Below are 25,934 nucleotides of genomic sequence, written 5' to 3' on the forward strand. Positions count from 1 at the left end.
TTCCTGTTCAAAACAGGGCCCCCTTTCCTTTCCTTAAATAAGTGTGTATCAGCAAAAGATCACCTCACAACCGGCACAAACCAGCTCTGCGGTTTAGCCCGGGTCCAGGAGGCAACAGAGACTGCGCAGGAATTCAGGATGAAAAGTTCAGCAGTGAGGTAGAGGAGATACTTCCTCCCACGACCACTGCCCAGCTCTTCACGACCCCTGCCCAGGACCAAAGGAACTCACTGCGCAGCCGCAAGGAGGAGGAGACCTAATTATAATAAGAAGCAAGGGTAGGCGGGAATAGGTTATGAATATGTATAGGTGTCACATGAATATGCAACACTTTGTAACATATAAGCAAGACAAGAGCGGCAGGGGGGTGCACATGTTTGTTGTGGTGGAGCGATCCCTCATGTGCCCGGCGCCGAATAAATATACCTGCTTTACAACCCTCAGTTGTGAAGTCTTTCATCCGTAAATCAGTTGGGTCTCTCTTACTTTTTTGTATCTCTGGCCTCTATGTAATTCTAAATTGATCCTAACTCAATTTTCCTTTATATGTTTCTTCCGTGTAGTAAGTAATAGCGAACCCTACCACCAGACTCAACTGTTAAGTTGCACTTTTACAAATTTATGTTAAAATCACTTTTGCTATATCTTTGACTGTGATTCTTTAAGTGATCTAAAACACTCCTCCACTACAAATTGGCATGGTCTGCAGGATACTAAGTCAGGGATCTGTGATGATCTTCAAGGAAATACTGACTGTACAGGAAGTGCCTTCCCAACCCCTCTATAAAAGGAGGAAATAAGAGTCTGTTGTAGGAGGTTAGTACTGTGGTCTCAATCCCTACACACAAGTACGACTCCCAAGAAAAACTAGAGGTCTGCCCTCTCAACTTAAGGCACACACACCCGGTGCCCCGACAGCTATCGTGGGGAAGAATTCCCCGCAGCAGCTGCCTTCAGTGATGCCGTGGGAGGCAGAGGCTACCGCCCCAAGGTGAAGAGAGCGGGAGTTGCCCCGCAGCCGCTCACCGCAGCCCGAGGAGGTGGCAAAAAACACCAAACCCCCCCCCGCCGACTCGGGACCAGCGCAGATCTCCCACCCTCAACCGCCCGCCCAGCCCGCCCCACCACAGCGCTGGTAACCGTCCCAACGGCTACCCCGCCACCCCCACTGCGCATGCCCGGCGGGGGGAGCCCCCGCGCATGCGCAGCCCGCCCGGCGGCGCCCACCCCGAGGCCGGGCAGAGCGGCCGTGTGGCGCCCGCCGCCGCTGTCGTTCTTCTGCTCGCTCCGCCGCGGCCTGTGTGCAGCTGCCTGCCGGGCCAGGGCCGGGGCCGGGCTCCTGCGGCCGCCCCAGCGCGGCCCCCGCCGGGCCCGTCCGAGGCGACGGCATTTCCGGGGGAGGGAGCGGGGTGCGGGCTTGGCGGGGAGCGGCGGGCGGCGCGGCGCGAGCAGAGTTGACTATATATGGTCAAAGGCAGGGGAGAGCGGCGGGCCGCGCGGGCGCTTCCTGGTTGGTGCCGCTGGGCGCCGCGGGGCTGAGGCGGCGGCGGCGGGGGGGAGAGCGAGAGGCCGCTCCGCGCCGCGCTCGCCGCCTTCCTTCCCTTCGCGGCCCGTCCTTCCCAGCGACGCCGCCCGCCGCAGTAACAAGTGGGCGAAGATGCCGTACGAGATCAGTAAGCCCCTGGTGGGGGGGGGGTGAGGTGGGGGAGGCGAGGTGCTGAGCTCGGGAGGGAGGGGGGCACCGGGAGCGGGTGGCGGCAGGGAGCCCCGCCGGCTGAGGGGACCGCCAGCCGGCGTTCCCTCACAGCAAGCTGACAGCAACAAGTGACCGCGCCTGCCGCCGGGGCGTGCGGCTGCTCACGGGCAGAAATAAAACGTCTCTCTTTGCCCCCCCCCCCCTTTCTTCCTTCCTCCCCCCCCCCCCTCTTTTTCACGTAGAAAAAGTGTTCGCCAGCCTCCCGCAGGTTGAACGAGGCGTTTCCAAAATTATCGGAGGTGATCCTAAGGGCAACAATTTTCTGTATACCAATGGAAAATGTGTCGTCATCAGAAACATTGATGTAATGTATCCTCATTTATTTTGTTTCGTACTATAGAGCTTTTGCTAAGTTTCATTTTGTTTTCCAGCCCCTCTCCTTTAATATCCTGTGCTTCATTCACACTTAGTAATTTCAATTGAGGTCACAAATCTGTGATCAGCATCAGGGGAATAAGCAGGGTGCGTGACTCAGGCATAAAACTGTGGGCAGCGACTGTAAAAACCTGTAGAAAATCTCAGTAAAACGTGCAGATCTCTCCCTCTCTTTGCACAGGATATGTAGATGAGAGACTGGTATGTTCTGGTTGGCCCTGTTTATCTTCTTAAGTATCGCTATTATGAAGTTGAGGGTTGTGTTTGCCTAATAAATGAACTCTTACCTTTTTGCTGTTTTGGGCCTTTAGCTTGCAAGAGAAGCATGCAAATACTTGCAAGCACTCTTTCAACGCAGTATGTAGCTTCTCTTATTTTTCTTTTGTCTCTGCAATCCAGGAATCAAAACAGTTGTTGGCCTTGACTCTGTGGCAAGCTGTCTGCGTGTTGAGTTCTCAGCCCAGGTCACAGAGAACTTTTCTCATCGATTAAATATTAGATTACCCCAGTTAATGTTTTCAGTGGTGTGGGTGTTTGGGTTTGTTTTTTTTTTTTTCATCTGTGGTGGTAATTCAAGAAATGCTAAGCAAGTTACTTAAATGATTTCTTTTCAAAGATGGCATCCCTTTGGGAAGTATGGAGGAAGCATTACATGTCTAGACTATTGTCTTGCTACTGATTTTCAAAATATACTTTTTTTTTCAAAGTAAGTGCTTGTTCTTTAGCGAATCAAGTTCTCCCCTAGATTTACTTTCTTAACTGCAGATTTGGCCTGCAGTAGGGAAGTGCTGCAGGGGAGCAGATCATACCTCTGGAATTTTTAGGTCTCCACAACAATGGGTTTATTTATAGCTGCTTCTGTAAATCACCTTTGTAAACTGAATTTTTATGGGCTGTTTTCCTGATTTATCTTGTCACACCCGCTACATTCAGACATTTCTTCATTGTCAGGCGGCAATATAGAAATGGTATTAATAACTTTAATTCTTTGCGAATTTCTTGTTAATTATCAGTTTAAATTCATCCACTTAGAAAGAAGTTTGCCCTCTGGTTTCAATGTCTCGGTATAATGTTGTTGTAATAGTGTTTCACTCCTGGTATCAGGAAAAGTTCAGTTTTCTGAAACCAGAAGCCCCGGTTAAACACTGTAATGGCACACAGTGTGATGAGAGAAGAGAGAAAAGCCACTCTGCTTACATTACAGTTTTTGCCCAACTTATGGATTGTGGCTTCCTCACACTGTCATTAGTGCTCATCTAACCCTATTTTGGATGTTAAATTGGAACAAAAAAAATTGCTTTTATCTTCCTGAATCGCTAAAGATTTGCCTGGTGCAAATATTAGTCCTGATATGAGCCAGAATGTGGAGCGCAAACATGGAGCGCATGGCACGCTCTGAGTGCAGGCAAGGTGGGATTGTGGGAATTCACATTTAGGCTGTGTAAAACTCCTAAGGGACACTGAAAATGGAAGTCTTAAGTCCTTCAGTTTTATGGTGTAATTTATGCCAGTACGCAAACTTACCTACCTGGCAAGGAGAGTCTGCTACTGTTAAGAAATGACACCCGATGCTCTGCAGACAACTATGGAATGTATTGTAGCAGCGACACCACAAAAAACTCACCAAAGCCGGTGCTAACCCAACGTGGAAGTGTGTCTGCTCCTGGTTGAGAGCCATGCCTTCTCTGTATAGTACAGGCTCTCATTGGAAAGCCAGGTTATCAAAATGGAGTGATCACCTGTCTCAAGTCAGAAGTTATGTAGTATTACCTAATCAGTGGTGATGAAGATAGTGTTCAGGGTTGATGCTTGATCTTTGAGCATGAGCTAGAGACTTCCTTTAACAAGAAAAAGTCCTGGAACTGTGCTGAAAAAGCACTGTGAGTCAGGAGGACTGGTGATATTTGTAAGGTTTCATACCTTGTTAATATTTTATCATCTTCATGGGTCTAAACCTACTTTGAAGCTTGAACTTCAACTGCTCACTTTCATATGTGGCTCTGGTTTCAGTGCTCGAAATAAGTCACATTAGATTCAACAAGAAGAGTGAGCTTAGTATAAGGTACTGCATTCGTCCGAGCTGGTTTTGTGTTTTGATGTGAAAGAGAAACAAGTTTAAAAAATGACTTTACAAGCAGAAATAATGTTATCAAATAAACAGCATTTAAATTGGCAGCTGTAACTTACTACATGGTTTCCTGGATCTACTGTATCGTGAATTTGGGAGTCTCTTTTCTTTAACCATTTGAGTCAGTCTGTTATGTCCAGCCTCTCGTATTAGCTTCTTGGACTCCTGGTGATTTTTTGCTGTAAAATAGCAGATACTGATATATGCCATTACTAATGAAGCATGGAGGGTTTTGAGCTCCCTGAACTTGTAGGTGATGCAGCTATATCATGGGGAAAACGTTACCTTGTCTCACTTAGATAAAATCCATTTGTACACAAAACTGAGAGTGAAGTGTCTGCTGTAAATGTAGATGATTGTGGCTTAAGTAGGGGTATAATGCACTCAAGCGATTTATAAAAGCAGAAGTGAAAAAGAGCTGCTGCTTGCATGAGTAAGCTGTATTCTGTCTCCTGAGATGTAACAGTACTGCAACAGCAAGAACTCCTGCAAGCAGACTGCCCGCTTTCTAACACAGAGCGGGTGTTTTAGTTTTTCCTGATTGGCTGGTGGAGTCATACCATAACATCAGGTGGTTTTCTGATTTGGTTGAATAAATCTGTGTTAATGATAGCAGTTAAAACGGACTGGAGCTGAAAGATACCTGTTAACTGATAGAAAAATTTTTCTGAGGAACAGCGTATTACTGTTGTAGCATATATGCACTGTATTTGGAAGATGTGCAGAATGGCTTTTTTATACAGTTAAATTGAGAGCAGATTCTTGCCTTGACATCATTCTTCTTTGATTTGCATGGCACCTCTGTAGTGTAACACTTCTGTGAGACAGTGAGTCAGTTTTATTGTTCAACCTGAAGCATCTGAAAACACGTTTAAGACTAAGGAGAGAAAATTGTGATAGAATGACAGTGAATTTCTTTCGGAATTCCAGTACAACTCTTAATACTAGGTAAAACGTAATTTCCTGTGATAGTCTACTAGCTTTTTAACCAGATTGCTGATGGCGAGAAGGGGCAAGCCTTGCACACCTCATTGATGACTGCGTGATCTTGAATACAGGGTGATGATTAACAGCCATGCAATATGGTTAACCATATGCTTAATTTTCATACTCAACTACAGTAGAACTTTTGGATGTGTGTTGCAAAGCACAGTTTATGTTTAGTATTCTGCTTGGATAACTGCCTTACCTGGGCCAGCCCCATTAACAAGAAAGTCCAGTGCTTCGCCTGTTATTTTGGAGAGCATTTTTCTACCTTTCAGCAGATACTGGAGAGGAAAGGATCACAACAGTTCTGGCTGTTAGAGGAAATGCTTTAATTGGTTCAGTTGTTAGAAGTTAGTGTATTTTAGTTGGACTGGACAGCAGTGTACTGTACTTCTCAGTTTAAGCTGGAAGGAGGGGTGTGAGAGAAGGAAGACAAGGAGAAATTCTGAATTTTATCTTTGAATGTCTGATTTTACTCCTTTGAAAACCAGAAATACAACTTAGTAACTTTATTTTCCTTTCAACTAGAATCCTGCAATTGCTGACATCTACACTGAGCATGCCCACCAGGTTGTAGTTGCCAAGTATGCTCCCAGTGGATTCTACATAGCATCTGGAGGTAAAGTATCTGCACATGCTGCATGAGATACGTGGTCAGAGCTTATAAGTGCCTGATGTGAAACTTTCTGGCAAAACAGAGTAGTAACGCTTGACATTTATGTACAGAATATACATAGTCAGTGTGACATGCTTCGGTGGAATTGCGTATAGATGCCTGAGGGACAAACTATTTCTGTGGTTGTTCCTCTAGCCTCTTTGTAAAGCAATGAATTTAGTGACATGCTTGTTCTTCTTAAAATTTATTATTTAAATCAAAAAGAACCTGAAAATGAATTTAAAATACTTAGTGTGAAGCATTAAAGAGAACCATTCATAATGCAATGAATGGCTTGGGTATGTGCAGCAGAATAAAATGTTATTTCTGAAATACAGGACTATTGTTTTTCTTTGTTAATAAACTGTCATACTTTGAGGGCAGGGGAGAGGTTCTAGAAGAGTTAATACTTCTGCTTTTTCCCTCCCTCTTTCTTCCTGACTGAACTTGGCAGGATTTGGCATGACTTTTTTTTTTTTACATTTGTAACCTGAACTAAAAAAGCTTTTTTTGGTAAGTTATCAGGGAGAGGGGCTGGTTCTCAGTTTGCATGTAATGCATGTGAATTAATAGTCTCAGAATGGGTAACATGAATTTCCTGGATGGTTAGTGGAAATAACTACAATTTTTGAACACTTACAAAGAACTAAACAAACCCTTTTTAATAGAAGCTTGCTTCAAGTAATTGATCTTTATTCAGGAGGACTGGTATACAGTTGAAGAATATTGATAAATACAGTACTATAACTTCCACTTCTTAAGAATAACTGTGGTTAATCTGTGGAATTGTTTTAAAAATCTGCTTGCCATTGTCAATTAGAAATAATACAGAAGCAAGTAATGTGCCCGAATACAGAAATACTTTAAGTAAATACATCTGAAAATAAAATTCTGCATATGAGCTCCTTAAAAAGGGAGTCCAGTTTCATGCATGGATTTCAGTCTCATGCATGGATTTTAGTAGAAAATATGTATCTTTTGAGTACTGGGGAAGCTTTAAGATCATGGATAGTACGGGGGTTTTGGGGGGTTGGGTTTTGATGGTTTCTTTTGTTGTTTTTGGGGGGGCAGGGGGTGTTGAGGTTTTGGGGGTTTTTTGTTGTGTTTTTGGTGGTTGTTTTTGTTTATTTTTTTTTTCCCACCTCCCCCACCCCCCAGTCTGAAAAGAACCAGAGCCAGGATTTTCTTGGCTCGGTCTTGTGTGTGGACCATATGTCAAATTGAATACCTTCTTAAAATCCAGTTTGCATTCTTTATTCTATGGGCTTGGTGCTCTAGGTTTGTGCTGTACTTAATCCTCAGAATAACCATCTAATTTGTTCACATAACCTTGTAGATTTTCAGTCCTCTGTAGACGAACAGTAATATATACATAGCCTGATCTGTGAAGGAGTTTTCCATTTGTGATCAACTTAAGGAAGCTTCCTGCTCCTGGGGAGGGGAGTATTCAGTTGACTCTTTTCAGAAGTTGTCTATCATATCCAAGTAAATGAGTTTAAGCTGCAATATTTCCTTTTAAATGACACACGGAAGATAATTTTTATAAATAGTTCCGTGATACTGCTGAGCATGGACTCTGAAGATAGTATCAGGCTGTTTAAGCTGTTTCTAAGTATAACATGTAAGAGTCATTTCTCTATCTATAAATTTGCATTAGCCATGCAACCTGCGTTAATACTTCATGTGCTTGATGAGACAGACCTTTGGCAATATGCTTTGTGGCTTTTATAGTAATTTCTCTTACTGCAGTCATAACAGATGGGGTAATGGGAGATACCACAAAGTTAAAGTGTCCTATCTATTAATAGATGGGGTAAACAATTAGATTTTTGAAGTCCACATTAAAATTCAGCTTCAACAACAAATTCTCTATCTAAAATGGGAGGATTCTGCATCTGTTGGTTTAGCAGAAGTGGAGAAGTTGAGTCTGTGTTCCACGATCAGGTCTCAAAGATAGAAGGTTGCTGTATGTTTAAATTGGACTGTAAAGGTGCACCAATAAACTGTGAACAGAACTCAAAAATGTTCTGCTGAGGAAGCTTTCATCATATTAAGTCTTAAATTGTTATGACCTGTGCTACGTCTGCTGCTTGTGACATTACCACTTCTGAATATTCTGTTGGATTTCTTTGTAGTAATCCAGATAGCATAGGTATTCACACACAACATTAAGTGTGTGTGTGCTTCTGTATAGGAAAAGTATGCCAATGAGTGTGTGTGAATAGAGCTCTATGGACAGAAATCTCTTTATGTTTACATATAATTGGTATTTGTATGCAAAACAGGTTTTCTCTGAAGGTACAAAAAAAGCTGAATTTTAATGCATCAGACACTGTCCACTGGATTGCTCTCTTATTGTAGGCGTAGGGTGGCTTACTTCCCAGTAAAGTGTGGGTAAGCTATCTGGTAGCTGTTGGGGAGGTGGGGCTGGTTTGGGGTGGGTTTTTTTGTGTGTGACACATACTGGCAGAGTTCCTATCTCACACTGCGCAATTTTTTCACATGTCTGTTTGCAGAAGCTGGCTCCGTGTGGTATTTATTGATGCACGTCTTGAACCTTGATGTTGGGTTAAAACCGTGATTCAGTGAAATGGATTTAGTCTTCAGTGTTCCTAAATCAAGTGATTTGTAGTAATTGTAATAGGGTGAGATAATAAGTCCCTAGTACAAGTGTTCAGTGTAGCTGAAAATCTGTATCCTGGCAGATTGCTGAGTCATGTGACTGAGTCATGCTGGAACAACAATAGTTATATTCTATTTTATTATGGCAGATGTCTCTGGAAAGCTGAGAATCTGGGATACTACACAGAAGGAACACCTACTGAAGTATGAGTATCAGCCATTTGCAGGAAAAATAAAGGACCTTGCCTGGACTGAAGACAGCAAGAGAATTGCTGTGGTTGGAGAAGGAAGGGAAAAGTGAGTAGTTCTTTTGTGTGAGTATATGTATGTATATACATACATATACTCTAAACCTCTGCATTCTAACGAAGCAGGTTCTTTTCAGAAAGCTTTTAATGCTTCAAGGGAAGAAACTCATGGCTTATTTCCTGTTTAAGTTGTGCTCTTCTGCAGCAGAATTCTTTATGCAGTAAAATACAGCTCTGTTAGAATCACTCAGCTTAAAATTGTGTGGGTCTTGTTTGTTTTTTAGAGATGGGTATTCCATTCAGCAGTAGGTGTTCAGTATGCCTTTTGGTGGATTTTTTTGTCTTAAATCTGTTAGAATAGGAAGGGAGCAGCACAAGACAAATTCTTCTTCCTCTTTCAGCCCTTCCAAATTGAGAGGACATGATTGAATGAGAGTAAAAAAAAAAAAAGTGCATCTGAATTTTCTCCCTCAGCAACACACCCATACTATTAGGCCTTATTATGGTAATTAAAAGAAAATCACAACCAGTTGTCCTTGTCTGACTAAACGAGGTGCCCATTAGAGTCAGATTTGTATCCTTTTCTTCAATGTGTAAAGACTGACAGATCTTTAAGGTAGAGTCCAGACCAGATAGTCTTATGCCTAAAGGTCTGAAAAAAATGGTATGGTTCTGTTCCCTTGACCCCCTGCACTGTTTTTTAATCACCACCAAGTACTGTGTCCTGATATTTGAGAAAGATTCTTTGTCTTCTATCCCTCACTCCATTCCCACCTGTCCCTGGGTAGATACTATGTAAATTTGCTATCCTACTTCAAAAAGTCTGCTGGTCTCCTGTTAGGTGGATGTACTTTCAATCTAGAATTTTGCTGAAGTGATTCTGTAGAACCCCTTTTTAATAGCAATGATCTGGCAGTTTATTGCCACTGTATTGATTATAGTGATTTTCTTTTTTAAGGTGAGTTAACGTAAGAACTGGCAAAAATGCTGCTATAACTCTTCTTCCATCAACCTTTAAGTAATAATAGTTGTAAAAGTGATGGTACCCAATCTAGGCTAAATAATCAGATAAATGATCAGATGTCATTGTTATCCTAGCTTTCTGCATTCTGTGTAGTGACTAGGCAGACAGAATAACTTACTGCTTGCTTTTGTAAACCAGTAGACTTACTGAATAATATCTTCTGGATCTCTGAATTTTAGAAGCTTTATACTTAAAACTTGCTTGTCTGTCCCCTTCTGCAAATGTCTCCTATTGATTAGATTTTTCTCTCCAGCAAGATCTCAAATATCCTTCAGGGAACTATGATGCGCTTGTGTGAGATTAACGAGGTGACCTAATTTCTTCTCTTTGAGTGCACTCAAATCTGCTGTCTGCAGATGCTCAAGGAGTTAACCTACATGTAACTTTTATGAATTGTAGTTGTTGTGTGCTTTTCTAACTAGATTCGGAGCAGTGTTCCTGTGGGATAGTGGTTCTTCTGTTGGCGAGATTACTGGGCACAACAAAGTGATCAATAGTGTGGACATTAAACAAACAAGACCATATCGTCTGGCAACTGGCAGTGATGACAATTGTGCTGCTTTCTTTGAGGGACCGCCATTCAAGTTCAAGTTTACAATAAGTGTGAGTTTAAGTTTAGATGTGGCTCTGTTAAACTGTTCAGCAAGTTGATTAAAAGCTTTCCAGCAAGCTTGCAGTTCCTATTACAACTAGCTATTACAACAGAAGTTCTTAGTTCCCCCTTTTGAGACACAGTTGGTGTCAAGTGGCTTTCTTAAACCCATGTATGAGTATAACCAACGGCTTGTCTGAGGCCAAGAAAACTGAAATAAGTGATTGGTTAAGAAGACAACCTGAAGCACTTTTTCCAAAATTTTCTTTTTTCTCTCTTCTTTTTTTTTTTTTTTTTTTTTGTGGCTCTTCATCCTCTTCCATAACTTAAGAAGTAGGATGTTTCATTGGCCCTTTTGGTGCTTTCTGGGCTCTGCTTCCCAGTGCAGATATGCATAGAATTTGCATAGAATTTCTCTCCAAGGTGCATGGTTCAAGAAATGTGGTGGTGTGAATGGAATTCTCCAATGTACTTAAGAATGCTCAAATCTGAAATCTTAGGGCAGCTTAGAAAGGTTGAGTGTAGATGTTTGAAAATGTAACTGATTTCTACAATGAGGAATGGGTATGTAGCTTCTGTAATCAATTTTCTGTTTCTACATTCCTTTTCATTTTTTGTTTCTTATTCTACTAGTTAAAATCTCTTTATGTAACAAAACAAAGCCTGGAACTACCAGAATTAAGGAATTCATTGTTACTTGAGGCCAAAGAAAATAAAAAGCCAAAAGCTTCTGCAGCTGTTTCTGATGGCGGAAGACATGACTATTGCAGAGATACTGGATGTTATTGCAGTAATAAATTCAAAATGTTTAATTCTTTATTTTTAAAAACACAGTTGTAGGCCTTTTATTTTCTTAAGTATATGCCTCATAGACTTACTACACTGACTTTAGTACGGTTTCCATTCCAGTTCTAGAAAAGGAATTGTTTTGAGCCCTGCAATCCAATGCAATGATGTAGTTGCCTAATATATTTCTGAACTTAAGTTGATACTTGCATTTTGCTAAGCTGATTCTTTTGGAACTCTGAAGTCTGAATTGCTTACCAGTGCCGCTTAGACTGGTATGTGATACAGTCTTCCTTTTAAAGTGATATTTGAGTTAGTATGTGGGATTCTGGTACGGGCTGTTATATGGTTTAGATTAGAGACTGAGGTATCAGGGAAAAAAAAAAAAAAGTTAAAGTAGGTTAGAACCTGTCTTTCAAAATACTAAAAATAGTCTCCCAAATCTCTTTTCATAGGAGCTTTGGCCTCATTGTGGTGCTTCCCTATTTAACGCGTATTTTCTAGTTAGCATGGTTTGAATAGTCTCCTACTTGTACATAGTCTATTTGAAGATCATACGTCAGTCTTGCCTGGTTACTTCACAGAGCTACCACTAATGCAGTCACCCAGAAGTGGAATTCCAGTAAAATAGTAATTTATTCTTCATGCCTGTGTTTTTTACAATAAGAAGGTTAAAGTACTCTTCTGTGTATAAAACTTACTTACTCAAAGAAGCAACAGTCAAAATGTGGAGAACGTTGCAGAAGAATTCAGTGACCAGAGAGGAAGAATCCCATGGTCACATATAGGCTGCAGCTGAGAATTTTTTCCCACCTATCCCTGAAACTGGGTACTTGTTCACATGGTATTGTGTTAAGTTGTTTGAACTACCTCAGTAGTGATGTCACAGTTTCTTCTCTGGACCATTCTTGATCCCCATGATCCTCTTCAGATAGAGGCTAGACTTGTTCTGTAGCAATTCTCTGCAGCAAGCATCTCCTAAACAGCTAATTTATGGCTCACGTGTAAGAGAACTTCATTGTTACTGGATTATTTTCTGTGTAAAAAAGTCTGGTTTTGTTTTGTGTGCTGATTCTTACTTTTTTCTTACAGGACCATACACGTTTTGTGAACTGTGTGAGGTTTTCTCCTGATGGGAACAGATTTGCTACAGCTAGTGCAGATGGCCAGGTAAAAAAGAAGGAAATCTTTGTAGTGATTTTAGCATGAGAAGATTTTGGTACACGTTTTGGGAATAGGATTAACTATGTTGCTGCTTTTTTCATGCCAAGAAATGACTGGATTAAACTTTTAAGTATCTTCCAGTAGAGCTATAACAACTGACATCAACCAGACTATTCTCACTCAGCTTTTTTCCCCATTCCATCTCCCTAGCATTTTACTCCTCTTACAGGTTATTGTCATGGTTTGAGCCCAGAGTGCAACTGAGCACCATGCAGCCACTCACTCCCCCCCTTCCCTCCCCAGCACTGGGAAGGAAAAAAATTAAGCTAAAGTCTTGGGAATCAAGATAAGGATGGGGAGGGGTGACTCACCCATTATGATCACAGGCAAAAGACTTTGACTTGTTAGAGGAAGAAAAAAAAAAATCAATTTAATTCAAACACAAACAAAAAAAACCCCAACAGTTAACAGAGAGTGGGACAGTGAGAAGCACTTCCACATCCTAAAAACACCTTCCCCACCCCTCCCTTTTTCCCTGGCTCAGCTCTGCACAGAGGGCAGGGGATGGGGGGTTACAGTCAGTTCACCACTGCTTGCAAGTCAGGAGGTGGAGCAGGGGGGGAGAAACATTCTTCCCCTGCTCCATGTGGCTCCCCTCTCATGGGAGACAGTCTTCCATGAACTTTCTCTGGCAAGAGTCCTTCCCACAGGGTGCAGCCATTCCCACACTGATCCAGCATGGGTCACCCCAGCGTGTTGCAGTCCTCCCAGCACTGAACTACAACAGTGGGGACCGCTTCTCCACTCAGAGTCCAGGCTTACTTTAAGCGCAGGCGCCTGTCCTGGTGGAGGCTCCTCTACAGGCTTCAGGTTGGCCTCTGCTCCACCACAGACCTCCATGGGTGGCAGGGGGCCAGCCCTGCTGTCTCACCACGGGATAAAGGGGGTCTCTGCTCCAGTGCCCTGCCCCCTCTTCCTTTTCCTTCCTTCCATTGACCTTGGTGTTTGCATAGGTGTCCTTCTCACAACTCTTCCTCACAAGTCCCAACCCTCTCCCAGGTTCCCCTTATGAAATATTTTATTGCAGAGGTGCAGCCACTGTCACTAATTGGCTCTGCCTTGGCCAGAGGCAGGTCTGACTTGGAGCTGGGGGAGCTTCTCGAAGCTTCTCACAGGAGCCTCCCCTGTAGCCTTCTACCCCTGCTACCAAAAACCCTGCCACAGAAACCCAGCACAGCTGTTCTGGCAGAAACATTAGACTTTTGGAATATGATGTCCTTGTTATGATCCTGAGAAGTCTGGCTGAAATACTGAACTCATAGATAGCAACTGAGCTCCATGTGGACTCCCTGCTGATAAGGGCAGGTTTGACAATGACACTGTTACCATAGGTAACTCCTCATTCTAAGTGGGTGGATTCCCACATGCTGAGCAGCTACCATCACAGCAGGAGCCAAAAATGTACCATCTTCCAGAATTTCAGGTATTGGGATCCAATTTACAGGGTGGCTTACTGTGATTATTTACAGTTGTCATCTCATTTGTTCAGTCTTAAATGCAGGAATACTTGTGTCTCTTCTTCAAAAATCTAGTGTTTAATAAACCTGCAAGCATCCTGTGTAACCAAAGAATGATCTGTTCAGTGCAAGTAGCACTTTCAGTTCTTGTTTTTTTGTTTGTTTTGTTTGGTGTTTTGTTTTGTTTTTGCTTTTTTTTTCTGTTACTGCTTTTCCCTTTAAGTTATATCTCTGTGTGCTCTCTTAAGATTTTTGTCTATGATGGGAAGACTGGAGAGAAAGTATGTGCTCTTGGTGGAGGCAAAGCTCATGATGGAGGTATTTATGCTGTAAGTATCACTTCATTTGCGCAAATGGTCCATAGTATTTCATTACCAAGTTCATGGACTGTGAAGTCTTGCAATAATAAATGCACTTACTATCTTGTGGTGACATTTGTTTTTACAGATTAGTTGGAGCCCTGACAGCAGTCAGTTGCTTTCTGCTTCTGGAGATAAAACTGCTAAAATCTGGGATATTGGTGCTAATTCTGTTGTCAGTACTTTTAACATGGGATCAAATGTGTTGGATCAGCAGCTGGGTTGCTTGTGGCAGAAAGACCATTTACTGACTATCTCCCTGTCTGGCTATATCAATTATTTGGACAAGAACAATCCAAATAAGCCTTTACATGTCATAAAGGTAAGTTAAGCTTCTGGTTTTGCACCAGTTTCTGTAATAAATGACTCAGTGGTTGAAGTTATTTAGATGGAATAGTAACTTACTGAAAAATGGTTTTGTAAATTACCATTGCCAGATAAACTATATGTGGCTGACTCTTGCAAGTCACATGAATCAAGAAGTTAAAATGTTACATGCATGATACTGTGCTTTGTGCAAGTACACAGACTAATTTTGGCTTCAGTTAAGGTTATCAATTTTTCTTTCATAGAAGCTTTTAAGCGTTCTTGAGAAGAGAAATACAGCATAGATAGAAAACTACCAGTGATGTCTCATTCTACTGGAACTAATGTGTTATGAACAAGGTGACCAGGGTTACTATGCAATCAAGATTAATTTTAGGATTTAAAGAGTTCGCTGACACAGCACTCTCATGGGAACTTACATTTTTATATGAACTAGAAACAGATGTCCCAGATTCTTGCTACCACTGCTATAATTTTGGCAGTTGGTGTGGGGACATGGCCGTATTTAGTCTTCTTCCCTAAATCATAAAGTGCCTGAAAAGCCAACTTTGTTGATGAAAAGACAATGAAAGTTTTTGGCCCAACAGGCTGCTAAGGATATTCATGGTGCCTATTCCTTCTCTTTAAGGGTCAGTACATGGAAATAGCAATGCTGCAACAGTTAAATAACTGCATCATTAATTAGTGATTTGTATTCTGGTTGACTTTGAATGCTTTTGAATAAAGTGTTATGCTATTTTCCGAATAACCTATAATTCTTCTCAAATAGATTTGACTTACATATGTGTTAAGATGAAAAATTGCCTATCAATAATTATTATTTGTGTCGCACTCACAGGGTCATAGTAAATCAATTCAGTGTCTTACAGTGCATAAAAACGGTGGAAAGTCCTATATTTACTCTGGAAGTAATGATGGCCATATTAATATCCTTTGAAAGATCTAGCCTTATAGTCTGAGAGCGCTCATTATGAGGAAAAAGAAAAGCTTTGCCAAAAACGAAGACTTGTTTATTGGACATAAGTGACTATTTAATGTCTGAATAAGATTTTTTTTTTCTTTGCTTTCCCCTAACTTGCTTATCTTACTGGATGCCTTTATACTTGCCTGCTAAATATAAGCCAGCTCTTAATTTCCAGTTGTCACTTCTGTGTGGTAGAGAGATTGTTAGTATGGGGGAGTAGTAAATACATAAATTAGCCTCTTGTAACTTCCCTCATATTCTGTTATACATGCAAAATACGTATTGCTGTCTTGCTCTTACATGCAGTAGATGGGTAGATCTTGACACATAACTTTCAGCACATGCCTTGTTTTCAGATGCTCAGGACAAGAAACATAAACTCTTGTCGACCTGTCTCTGACCCATTAACATGCATGTCACTTTACAGTTGTGTTTTTCCCATCTGTATTAAGGTGTGGTTTTTGAAGTTCTGCGATATATTGTTTGTGTTCTTCATTTGGTATCCCAAATGCCATCAGTCTTTCTCACTATTGAAGAGAACTTATACTTCTTTAGAGACTCTTATTTTAGTCCACTTGGTTTCTGGAGGAAAACACTGGCAGTGCAGGCTGATTGCCAAAGGGCATGTTAGAGGGTGAGGTTGGGATGTGTTCGGCTAGAAGATTGTTGGCTTTTCTTCAAGGTTCTGAAGCTTATAAATAAAAGTGCTGTCCTTCATCCTGTCTACTGCGATGCATTAAAATGGAGTTACATTGGCATAAACTTACACATATAGGACTTGTTTCTTTACAAACCTGTAGTGTAGTGTTAATAGTTCAAACTGATGTTAACACAGGGAAAGCCAGTGTTGCAGAACTTTTAACTGTCATAGAATGGTTTGGCTTGGAAGGGACCTTAAAGTTTCAACCCCCTGCCATGGGCAGGGACACCTTCCACTAGACCAGGTTGCTCAAAGCCCCGTCCAACCTGGCCTTGACCACTTCCAGGGAGGGGGCAGCCACAGCTTCTCTGGGCAACCTGTGCCAGTGCCTCACCACTCTCACAGGGAAAAAGTTCTACCTTCTATCTTATCTAAATCTACGCTCTTTCAGTTTAAAACTGTTATCCCTCATCCTATCACTACACCTCCTGATAAAGAGTCCCTCCTCATCTTTCCTGTAGCCCCCCTTTAAGCACTGGAAGTCCACTGTAAGGTGTCCCCAGAACTTTTTCTTCTCCAGGCTGAACAACCTCAACTCTTTCAGCCTGGCCTCGTAAGGGAGGTGCTCCAGCCCCCTGATCATCTTCATGGCCTCCTCTGGACCCAGTCGAGCAGGTTGATGTCCTTCTGATGTTGGGGAGGGCGCCCAGAACTGAACACAGTATTCTGGGGGGTTCTCATGAGAGCAGAGTAGAGAGAGAGAATCACCTCCCTTGATCTGCTGGCCATGCTTCTCTTGACACAGCCCAGAATACAGTTGGCTTTCTGGGCTGCAAGTGCACATTGCTGGCTCATATTCAAGTTTTCCATCCACCAATGCTCCCAAGTCCTTCTCCACAGGGTTGTTCTCAACCCAGTCATCGCCCAGCCTGTATGCTCATGATTGCCCTGGCCCATGTGCAGGGCCTTGTACTTGGCCTTGTTGAACTTCATGAGGCTTGCACAGGTCTACCTCTCAAGGTCCCTCGGGATGGCATCCATTCCCTCCAGCATGTCAACCATACCACACAGCATGATGTCATCAGCAAACTTGCTGAGGGTGCGCTCAATCTCACTGTCCACATTGCCAACAAAGATGGTGAACAGCGCTGGTCCCAACACCAACCCCTGAGGAACACCACCTGTCACTGCTTTCCACTTGGACATTGAGCTGTTGACTGCACCTCTTTGAGTGTGACCATCCAGCCAATTCCTTATCCACCGAGTGGTCCATCTGTCAAAGCTGTGTTTTTCCAATTTAGGTACAAGGATGTCATGTAGAACAATGTCAGATGTGTTTTACAAGTCCAACTAGTTGATGTCATTTGTTCTCCCCTTACCCACCAGTGCTGTAACCCTGTCATAGAGAAGGCCACCAAATTTCAGACACAATTTGTCCTTGGTGAAGCTATGTTGACTGTCACCAATCACATCCTTATTTTCCATGTTCCCTAGCGTAGTTTCCAGGAGCATCTGCTCCATGATCTTGCTGAGCATGGAGGTGAGACTGACTGGCCTGTAGTTCAGTGGTTTGTCTTTTTTTCCTTTTTTTAAAAATGGGGGTTATTTTTCTGCATTTCCAGTGAGGGGAAACTTCGGCGGACTGCCATGACTTCTCAACTATGATGGATAGTGGCTTAGCCACTTCATCTGCCAGTTCCTTCAGGACCTGCGGATGCATCTGTTCAGGTCCCATGGACTTGTGCACCTTCAGGTTCCTTAGATGGTCTCGAACCTGATCTTCTACAGTGGGTGGTTCTTCATTCTCCCAGTCTCCACCTTTGCCTTCTGCGTCTTGGGTGGTGTGGCTGAAGCACTTGCTAGTGAAGACTGAGGTGAAAAAGTCACTGAGTACCTCAGCCTTCTTCATATCTTGAGTAATTGGGTCTCCTGTTTCCTTCCAGAGAGGATCCACATTTTCTCTAGTCTTACCTTTATTACTGACATTCCTATAGAAGCTTTTCTTGTTGCCCTGGACATCCCTGGTCAGATTTAATTCTGTCAGAGCTTTAGCTTTCCTAACCTGATCCCTGGCTGCTTGGACAGTTTTTCTATTCCTCCCAAGTTAACTGTCCTTGTTTCTACCCTCTGTAGGCTTCCTTTTTCTGTGTGAGTTTGTCCGGGAGCTTCTTGTTCATCCATGCAGGCCCCCTGGCATTCTTACCTGACTTCCTCTTTGGGGTGCACTTCCTGAACTTGGCGGAGGTGATCCTTGAATATTAACCAGCTTTCTTGGGCCCCTCTCTCCTCCAGGGCTTTATGCCATGGTACTTTACCAGAGCAGATCCCTCAAGAGGCCCAGTCTGCTCTCCTGAAGTCCAGGGTAGCGAGCTTGCTGTGCGCCCTCCTTGCTGCCCTAAGGATCTTGAACTCCACCATTTCATGGTCACTGCAGCCAAGGCTGCCCTTGAGCTTCATGTTCCCCACCAGTCCCTCGTTGTTGGTGAGACAAGTTCCAGCATAGCACCTTGCCTCATTGGTTCCTCTATCACTTGGAGAAGGAATTTGTCATCAGTGCATTCCAGGAACCTCCTGGATTGCTTATGCCCTGCTGTTGTCCCTCCAACAGATACCAGAGTGGTTGAAGTCCCCCATGAGGACCAGGGCTTGTGAATTTGAGGCTGCTCCTAGCTGTCTATAGAGGGTTTCATCCACTTGGTCTTCCTGCTTGGGTAGCCTGTAGCAGACCCCCCACTATAATGTCTCCTGTCCCTGCTTTCCCTTTAATCTTGACCCACAAGCTCTTGGTCGGCTCCTCATCCATCCCCAGGCAGGGCTCCAGGCACTCCAGCTGGTCACTGATAGAGAGGGTGACAGCCCCTCGTCGTGTGCTCTGCCCATCCTTCCTAAAGAGCCTCTGTCCTTCCATTCCATCACTCCAGTCCTAGGAGCCATCCCACCACATTTCTGTGATGCCGATCAGATCGTAGCCCTGTGGGCATGCGCACATCTCCACATGGGCCCCCCCATGAAGCTGACTTACTGGCTGCAATTCCTTTGTGCTGCTCTTCTAGTGCTCTTCTGCTGAGCTGTGATTCCCTTCCAGGCTCTGGACATCTATTGCTGGCACTGGCATCAAGCTGGTAAGAGTAGAATGGATTGAGGTTCCCCTCCCCCAGCAACTTCAGTTTAAAGTCCTCTCCAGTTTGGCAAGCCTATGATTGAAGATGCTCTTCCCATTCCCTGACAGATGGACCCCAGTGGCCCCCAGTAGACCAGGTTTCTCAAAGAGAGTCCCATGGTCTAAGTAGCTGAACCTCTGACTGTGGCACCATTTACTGATTTGCCAGGTTTGACTGGCCCTTTCAGACGTCTTCCCTTTGACTGGGAGGACTGATGAGAAAACTAACTGTGCTCCAGAGTCTCTTACCACTGCTCCCAGGGATCTAGTCCATGATACTCCTCAGGCTGCTCCTGGCGGTATCACTGGTGCCTGCATGAAACAACAGCAGTGGATGATAGCATAACTATGTAATAACTAATTCTTTAAAAAGTATTTCCTATTCTCAGACCTAATGTTAATTGTTCCAGTATTTGCAGCTGTTTGTGGTAGATCATTTAGCTCATTACAGAACATCAGAGGTTCATTTAATAAGTATTTTGAGGGTGTGAAGTTAGTTGAACCCTGGTACAGATAGCCCAGATTGCATGTAGAGTCTCCATCCCTAGAGAAACTCAAAACCCAACAGGGTGGGCAGCCTGTCATAGCTGACACTAATTTGAGCAGTGGGTTGGACTAAACAACCCTGGGAGGTCCCTTCTAACCTTAGTTATTCTGTCAATTATTTAACTTTTTATGATGCTGTACCTGACTCCACCAGTATCTTCAAATGTTCCTTAATTCTGTTATGCACATTATTGGGATTCTGAAACTGGAGAGAATGATGGCTTTTCTGGGAAAGGCCATACAAACCAGGTTTCTAGAATGGCAGTGGATGAAATGGATCAGCTGGTCACCTGCAGTATGGATGACACTGTGCGCTATACCAACCTTAGCAAGAGGGACTACAGGTTAGTTAAGATGTTGCCTTTTATTGTAGCATTGCAACCCTAATTATTTTACAGCAAGAGTTTTGTTGATTTATATAGTAAAGAATTTTATGCTGCAATTTATTCAGGTTTTAAGTTACCATGGAAACTGTAGAAATAATTGCTGTACCAACCTTGCTTTTTTCTGTGACAAGAAGTGCATCCCAGACTTCTCAATTTGTCTCATCCTTTCCACAGGTTAGATAGAAATCTTCCTTGTATCGGGTAGCTTAGGGGACTGTGGGAAGGGTGTCTGTTTTATGATTCGTAAATACCCAGGAATATTGGTAATAAATGTGGTTAGGAGGGGTGGGACACAGCTGTTTTCTTTATGGAAATCACAATCAAAACAAAAAACTTTTAAGGAATCCTATTAAGATCACCTAGTTAGTTTAAATAATTAAGACTCTGGTGTAGTAAGATGGACTTCCACTTCAAAGGTGTACTACCTGATCAAGATACTAAGGGTTTAAACAGTAAATAGAAGGAAATTTTGGAGATTACTAAAAAAATAATGATTATGCTAATTCTTGATCATTAGCAGGTGATTATTTGAACAGGCAATTTTAAATAACAGTAGGCATGGAATAATTTTTTTTTCTGCTTTGTCCTTCCTGCTTCTCCACCTTGGCACAACTTCCTCCAGTGGCCAGGATGCTGTGAAAATGGATGTTCAACCAAAATGTTTAGCTGTGGGTCCTGGTGGTTATACCATAGTTCTATGCATTGGACAAGTAAGTATTAATTTTTGGATTATCAACACAATTGCTGTTAATAATGCTGTATATGGTAACATGATGGTTTCTGACAAACCTATTTAGTGTGGGATCACCTTGCACATCTGCAGAATTTCCTAATAAGAGCTATGGGGAATATAATTACGAAGGACACTTGATAGGCTTGTCTTCTTACATCCTGTAACAATTTGAGTCTTATGTATAGATTTAAATTTCACGTGGTTCCTCGTGTGGATTCATCTGAATTTTTTATCAATACAGCTTTGTGCTGGAAGGCTACAACAGTCTGAATTGTGCTCTTGCCTGATCTGTTCAGTGATGTGATTTTGGGGAAAGGTTGTCTTGCTCCTGCCATTGGTGTTTTTGTTTGTTTTTTTTTTTTTTTTTCCCACAAGTAATCCAACTAACCAAATAACTAATGCTGTTGTACAGCATAGGTAGGTCTGGCTTACTTGCCAGTAGTATTCAGATCATGCAAAACCAGAAAGATTGCACCAGGGCTATCTTGTATCAAAGCATGCTTAACTTCTAACGATTTATGCCTTCTGTGTGGCTGCCAGTTTTACGCTTGGGTCTTCCAGTAGTGTTGTCCAAACCTGTTTTCCATGTGAGTTGTAATTCCAATTGTCCATAGTATAGAACTGGATAGGAAATAAACCTTAAAATTTAACACTGCAGTATTAACTTGCTACTATAATTTGGTCCTGCTTCCCTTCCTTTAACAGTGAACCAGCAAGGGAGTAAGCACTGCTAAGAATACTGGTTTGTCCATTTTTCTTTCGTGTCCAAACCAAATGAGGTGAAACTGAAGGCAGTAGAGCATGCCCTGCACTACCTAATTTAAAGCACATAAGTACAGCAGATTAGTTAGTCACTGCATGCAGGCAATTTTTTTTTTTTCCTTAAAGACTGAAACTGTTTCTTTAAAATCAGAATATAGTAAACTTATGAGCAGTCAGAGTGGATTTTTATTTATGACTAAGCAATGTGGCTTAGTTATAGTTTTGTGTTAGGCACTTTGAAGAAGGGTCTTAGTTTCTGGTTTTCTATTTACAGATTGTCTTGATGAAAGATAAGAAAAAATGCTTTGCAATTGATGACCTTGGCTATGAACCAGAAGCTGTAGCCATTCACCCTGGAGGCGGTACAGCAGCAGTAGGAGGAGCGGTAAGGTCCACTTCTCAAAACTACTATTTTGAACAGTGGAACTAGTAACAGAAGCATTTAACAGTAGGTGTGTTATGTTGAGGAGTAGTTGTGGCAGTTTGTAACAACAGCAGTATTGTAACAAGTAAACTCTGTGTAATTGGTGTTCCTGGGCTTTCATTCCCCAGGTTCTCCCACCATTGTGACCTAATGTCTATTTAATTTTTTTTGTCTTGGATTTGCTGTTTTTACCCAGTGTATGGTTGAAGTAGGCAAATTTTAGAAATCAGCTCTATATTCTAGACTCGGTGGGTTGTAGCTGGCATAAATGACAGGTTCTTTAAACTATTTCTTAAGATAAGCACTACCAGATAGAATTGATGCAAAAAGTTTCAGAAACTCGATAAGCCTTCCTCTTTTTATTGTAAAGTGATTTTTATACCTTCCCCCCTTCTTCACTGTTAATTTGCAGGATGGAAATGTCCGTTTGTATTCAATCCAAGGAACCTCTTTGAAAAGTGATGATAACTCTTTGGAAGCTAAAGGTCCTGTTACTGACCTGGCATATTCTCACGATGGTGCCTTTCTTGCAGTCTGTGATGCAAACAAAGTTGTCACTGTCTTTAGTGTCACTGATGGCTATGCGGTAAGAATTGTTGTATGGGTAGTTTTGTTTGTTTAAAAACAAACTGACTGGCACCTCATGTCTAAATCTGTTGTGGTGAAATACAGTGTAACTGGTGAGACTTAATTGTTAAATCATTGATGTATATTTGGTGTTTCTGTGACTTTACTTGGTATTTTGAGTTCATGTTGCTTTTCACAGCCGCCTATGTGACGCCTCCAGATCATAAGCATAGGTGAGGAAATGTACAGCATAGGTTGGCTACTGGGAAAACCACTCAAACCCATCTGATAACAAACACATAGTTAAATGGGGGAGGGGTTGGATTTCCAGCAGCTAGCAGTAGTTAAATACAAAAGATTACAAAGTATGCTGGTTCCTTACTCAGGTCAGCTGAACCACTAGTGTGACAAGATTTTTTTAAAGGAAAAAAAGTCAGCAAAATACATGCGTGGCTGTTAGAGAATTTGTGTGCATTTTGTAAAGTAGACAAGAATGCAGGCTCAGTTTGATAAGAATCATGCAGTACAATAAAATTTAATGAAGTAAATAAAGTAGACTTGGCAATGTAATTCTGCTGGCTGTGGCACACAGTTCCATGGTAAGAACTAAGCAATGAAAAGGATTCATTAGGGCAAGGAATCTTGCTTTGTCCTTCAGTCTAGTGTCTTTTAACCAAGAACCAAAAAATGGGCAATTTGCACTTCTCAGCTGAGCAGTCAGTATGTTTATTAGCCTGTAAAGTCACTAAGCTTTGACTGAAACCACACTGAAGTAAAAAATGCAGTATGGTGTTCCACAAAAACATTTCATTTTCTAAGTAAAAACTGAAAGAATTTTGCTTTTGGAAACATCTGTAGGGTTATTTTAAAAAGCTTCTTAGCAGGAAGTGACTTGTTGCATATGCGCTTTACAGATCCAGTTTTCATAGAAAAAGTCTTGGCAATTTTTACAAAAGGTTTGGCTTTTACTGGACTCAGCAGTGTTTAAATAAACAGCATAAAATAAAGCCACCACTTGGTTTATTTAGGGCATCTGTCTGCACCCGAGATGTGCATTGTCTTGCAGTAGCTTATTGCGATGCTACACATTAAAAGCCAGTGATTTCCGCACGTAGTTTAAACTAATGAAATAACACCGTGTCTCTAATTCTCAAATAGGAACATAATGTCTTTTATGGACACCATGCAAAAATTGTTTGTATTGCCTGGTCACCAGACAATGAACACTTTGCTTCTGGAGGCATGGACATGATGGTATATGTTTGGACTGTAAGTGATCCAGAGACCAGAGTGAAGATACCAGGTATGTTTTCTTCAAAATACTGCTTTTGAAATTTGCTAGTAGTTCTTGAAATCCAACACAGTACCTGTTCTGTAGAACTAATGGTAAGCAGGCTTTGAACGTTCCCAAACTAATTCAGCCTTTATGTTAATCTCTTTCTAGCTACAATAGCCAGAACTCTTCTGTTACATTATTTTGTAGTTATTTTTAAAATACTAGTATTTAATGAAGCTGAAAATCACATTTGGAATATATGCTAAAGTTATTTTGTCAGCCTAGCCTTCCTAATTCTTTCTGTTATTTCACACTGCCATACAGATGCTCACAGACTACATCATGTAAGCGGCTTGGCGTGGTTGGATGAACATACTCTGGTCACAACATCCCATGATGCTTCCGTCAAAGAGTGGTCTATCTCCTACAATTGAAATAAGCCCTCTCTTTGGAAGGACCTAATCAGGGACTAGAACTACTGCAGTGGAACATGGCATTTCTCTTAAAGAATCTGTATTGGCCTCTGGGTCTGCTGTCATATCCTCATATCTTTACAGGGTGTTCATATCTGTAATTAAATGTACTTTGAAAGCTTTAGCCAGTAACAGTTTGCACATGAAAAGCACTTAAATTATGTCTGGAGCTTACCCTTTGTGCTGAACATTCCAGAGGCAACAGCCAAGCAAGTAGGTGTGAAAGATTCAGGCATGAAAGATTCAAAACTCAATCAGTTGTTCTTTTCTAACCAAGAAACATGAGACTGTACAGCATGAGAGTAATACTTCTCATTTTTTCTAATTACAGAACATTTCTGTACTAACGGTCATAGTAAGAGTATTTAGTTGTGATCTGAAACCAATCAAGCTGTGTGCAGCTACTGTATATTGCTTTGCTTCTCTGTACTGCACCAAACTGTTGCCTCAGATTTTCTCCTCCAGATTACAAAATGGGGTACATACATAATAAACTTTTTATGTATTTCATGTCAAATCTTTGTGGTTTATTTTAAGGTGAAAGTGTGGGGTTTTGATGTACTTACTGTTGTGGGTATAATGTTTACAAATAATCGTTGTGGCAACTTCTTGCTTCAGAAACACATTTGTTACTTTCATGAATTAAGAATGTCTGGTCATTTCAATGTCAGATAAAAAAATCATTCTGTTTCAAAGATTAAAAATATTTTCTGTTTGAAGGAGGAGAAGCATGTTATTGTTTAAAAAAATGCAGTACTTCAGCCACCTTTTCGAAAATACAGGAATTAAACAAAGTGCAGCATTGTTATGACTTGGAGTGATTTTTGAGAAGATTAAATATTTGCTGAGTAAGTTTTATGCCTTTGCATGTGCAGAACAGTTGTATGGAAGCTGTTATCTAATGTGAACAGATCATGATCTTGTGTTTAATTCCCTTCTCACACTCTACAACACATTTAAGTGATTTGAAGCTAGCAGTCCAACAAGGGTGGAGGAGGACACTGATGCAAAGTAGTAGGAAGATTTGTTACCATCTGTAGTGGCCAAAAGAAGCTGCTGTCCAGAACTTTGGAAGACTTTTTCAAAAAACTTTTCTCTGCTAAGTCTTTACCACCACCACCTCTCCAGTGCTCTTTTGGTTTTTATTAAGCTTTCCTTTCTGTGTGGACTTGTGTGTTGTTTTTTTACCAATCATATTTCTAATGACACTAATTATACAGCAAATAAAACGCTTTTGCTGCTTCTCATACTGTGGACCATTGTTCAATTGCTGACAAAAAGTTGCCTATCAAAAATGACGTGGTGAAACATCTTTTTAAAAGGAAAAATGTTGATTTCTTTTTAGGAGTGGTGATAGATGTCTTCTGACATGCAACCCACATATACATTAGAGCAGTTGACATAGGTTTTATCTAAGCAGCAGAATATTTTGCATCATGGTTGGTTTGTGCTTACTGCATCTC

At 41.7% G+C, this 25,934-nt stretch overlaps 1 protein-coding gene across 1 annotated transcript; it reads left to right on the forward strand.

Moving 5' to 3' along the window:
* Positions 1-1,211: 1,211 nt before the first annotated feature.
* WDR1 (WD repeat domain 1) lies at positions 1,212-25,279 on the forward strand. Its single transcript, XM_042807997.1, has 15 exons — positions 1,212-1,673; positions 1,939-2,060; positions 5,775-5,865; positions 8,673-8,820; positions 10,218-10,398; positions 12,266-12,343; positions 14,103-14,183; positions 14,302-14,535; positions 15,379-15,466; positions 20,038-20,194; positions 20,859-20,946; positions 22,006-22,116; positions 22,568-22,741; positions 23,881-24,025; positions 24,323-25,279. Exons 1-15 carry the CDS (start codon positions 1,658-1,660, stop codon positions 24,430-24,432), a joined length of 1,824 nt encoding a protein of 607 aa, XP_042663931.1. The 5' UTR covers positions 1,212-1,657; the 3' UTR covers positions 24,433-25,279.
* Positions 25,280-25,934: the final 655 nt, after the last annotated feature.

The sequence above is a fragment of the Tyto alba genome, unplaced genomic scaffold (genome assembly GCF_018691265.1).
Source record: "Tyto alba isolate M040663 unplaced genomic scaffold, T.alba_DEE_v4.0 Super-Scaffold_6, whole genome shotgun sequence".
Lineage (NCBI taxonomy): Eukaryota > Metazoa > Chordata > Aves > Strigiformes > Tytonidae > Tyto > Tyto alba.

Coding starts and splice junctions, on each gene's coding strand:
- WDR1 (XM_042807997.1), top strand. Junction 12,344..14,102: donor CAGCTAGTGCAGATGGCCAG/GTAAAAAAGAAG, acceptor TGCTCTCTTAAG/ATTTTTGTCTATGATGGGAA. Junction 14,184..14,301: donor ATGATGGAGGTATTTATGCT/GTAAGTATCACT, acceptor TTGTTTTTACAG/ATTAGTTGGAGCCCTGACAG.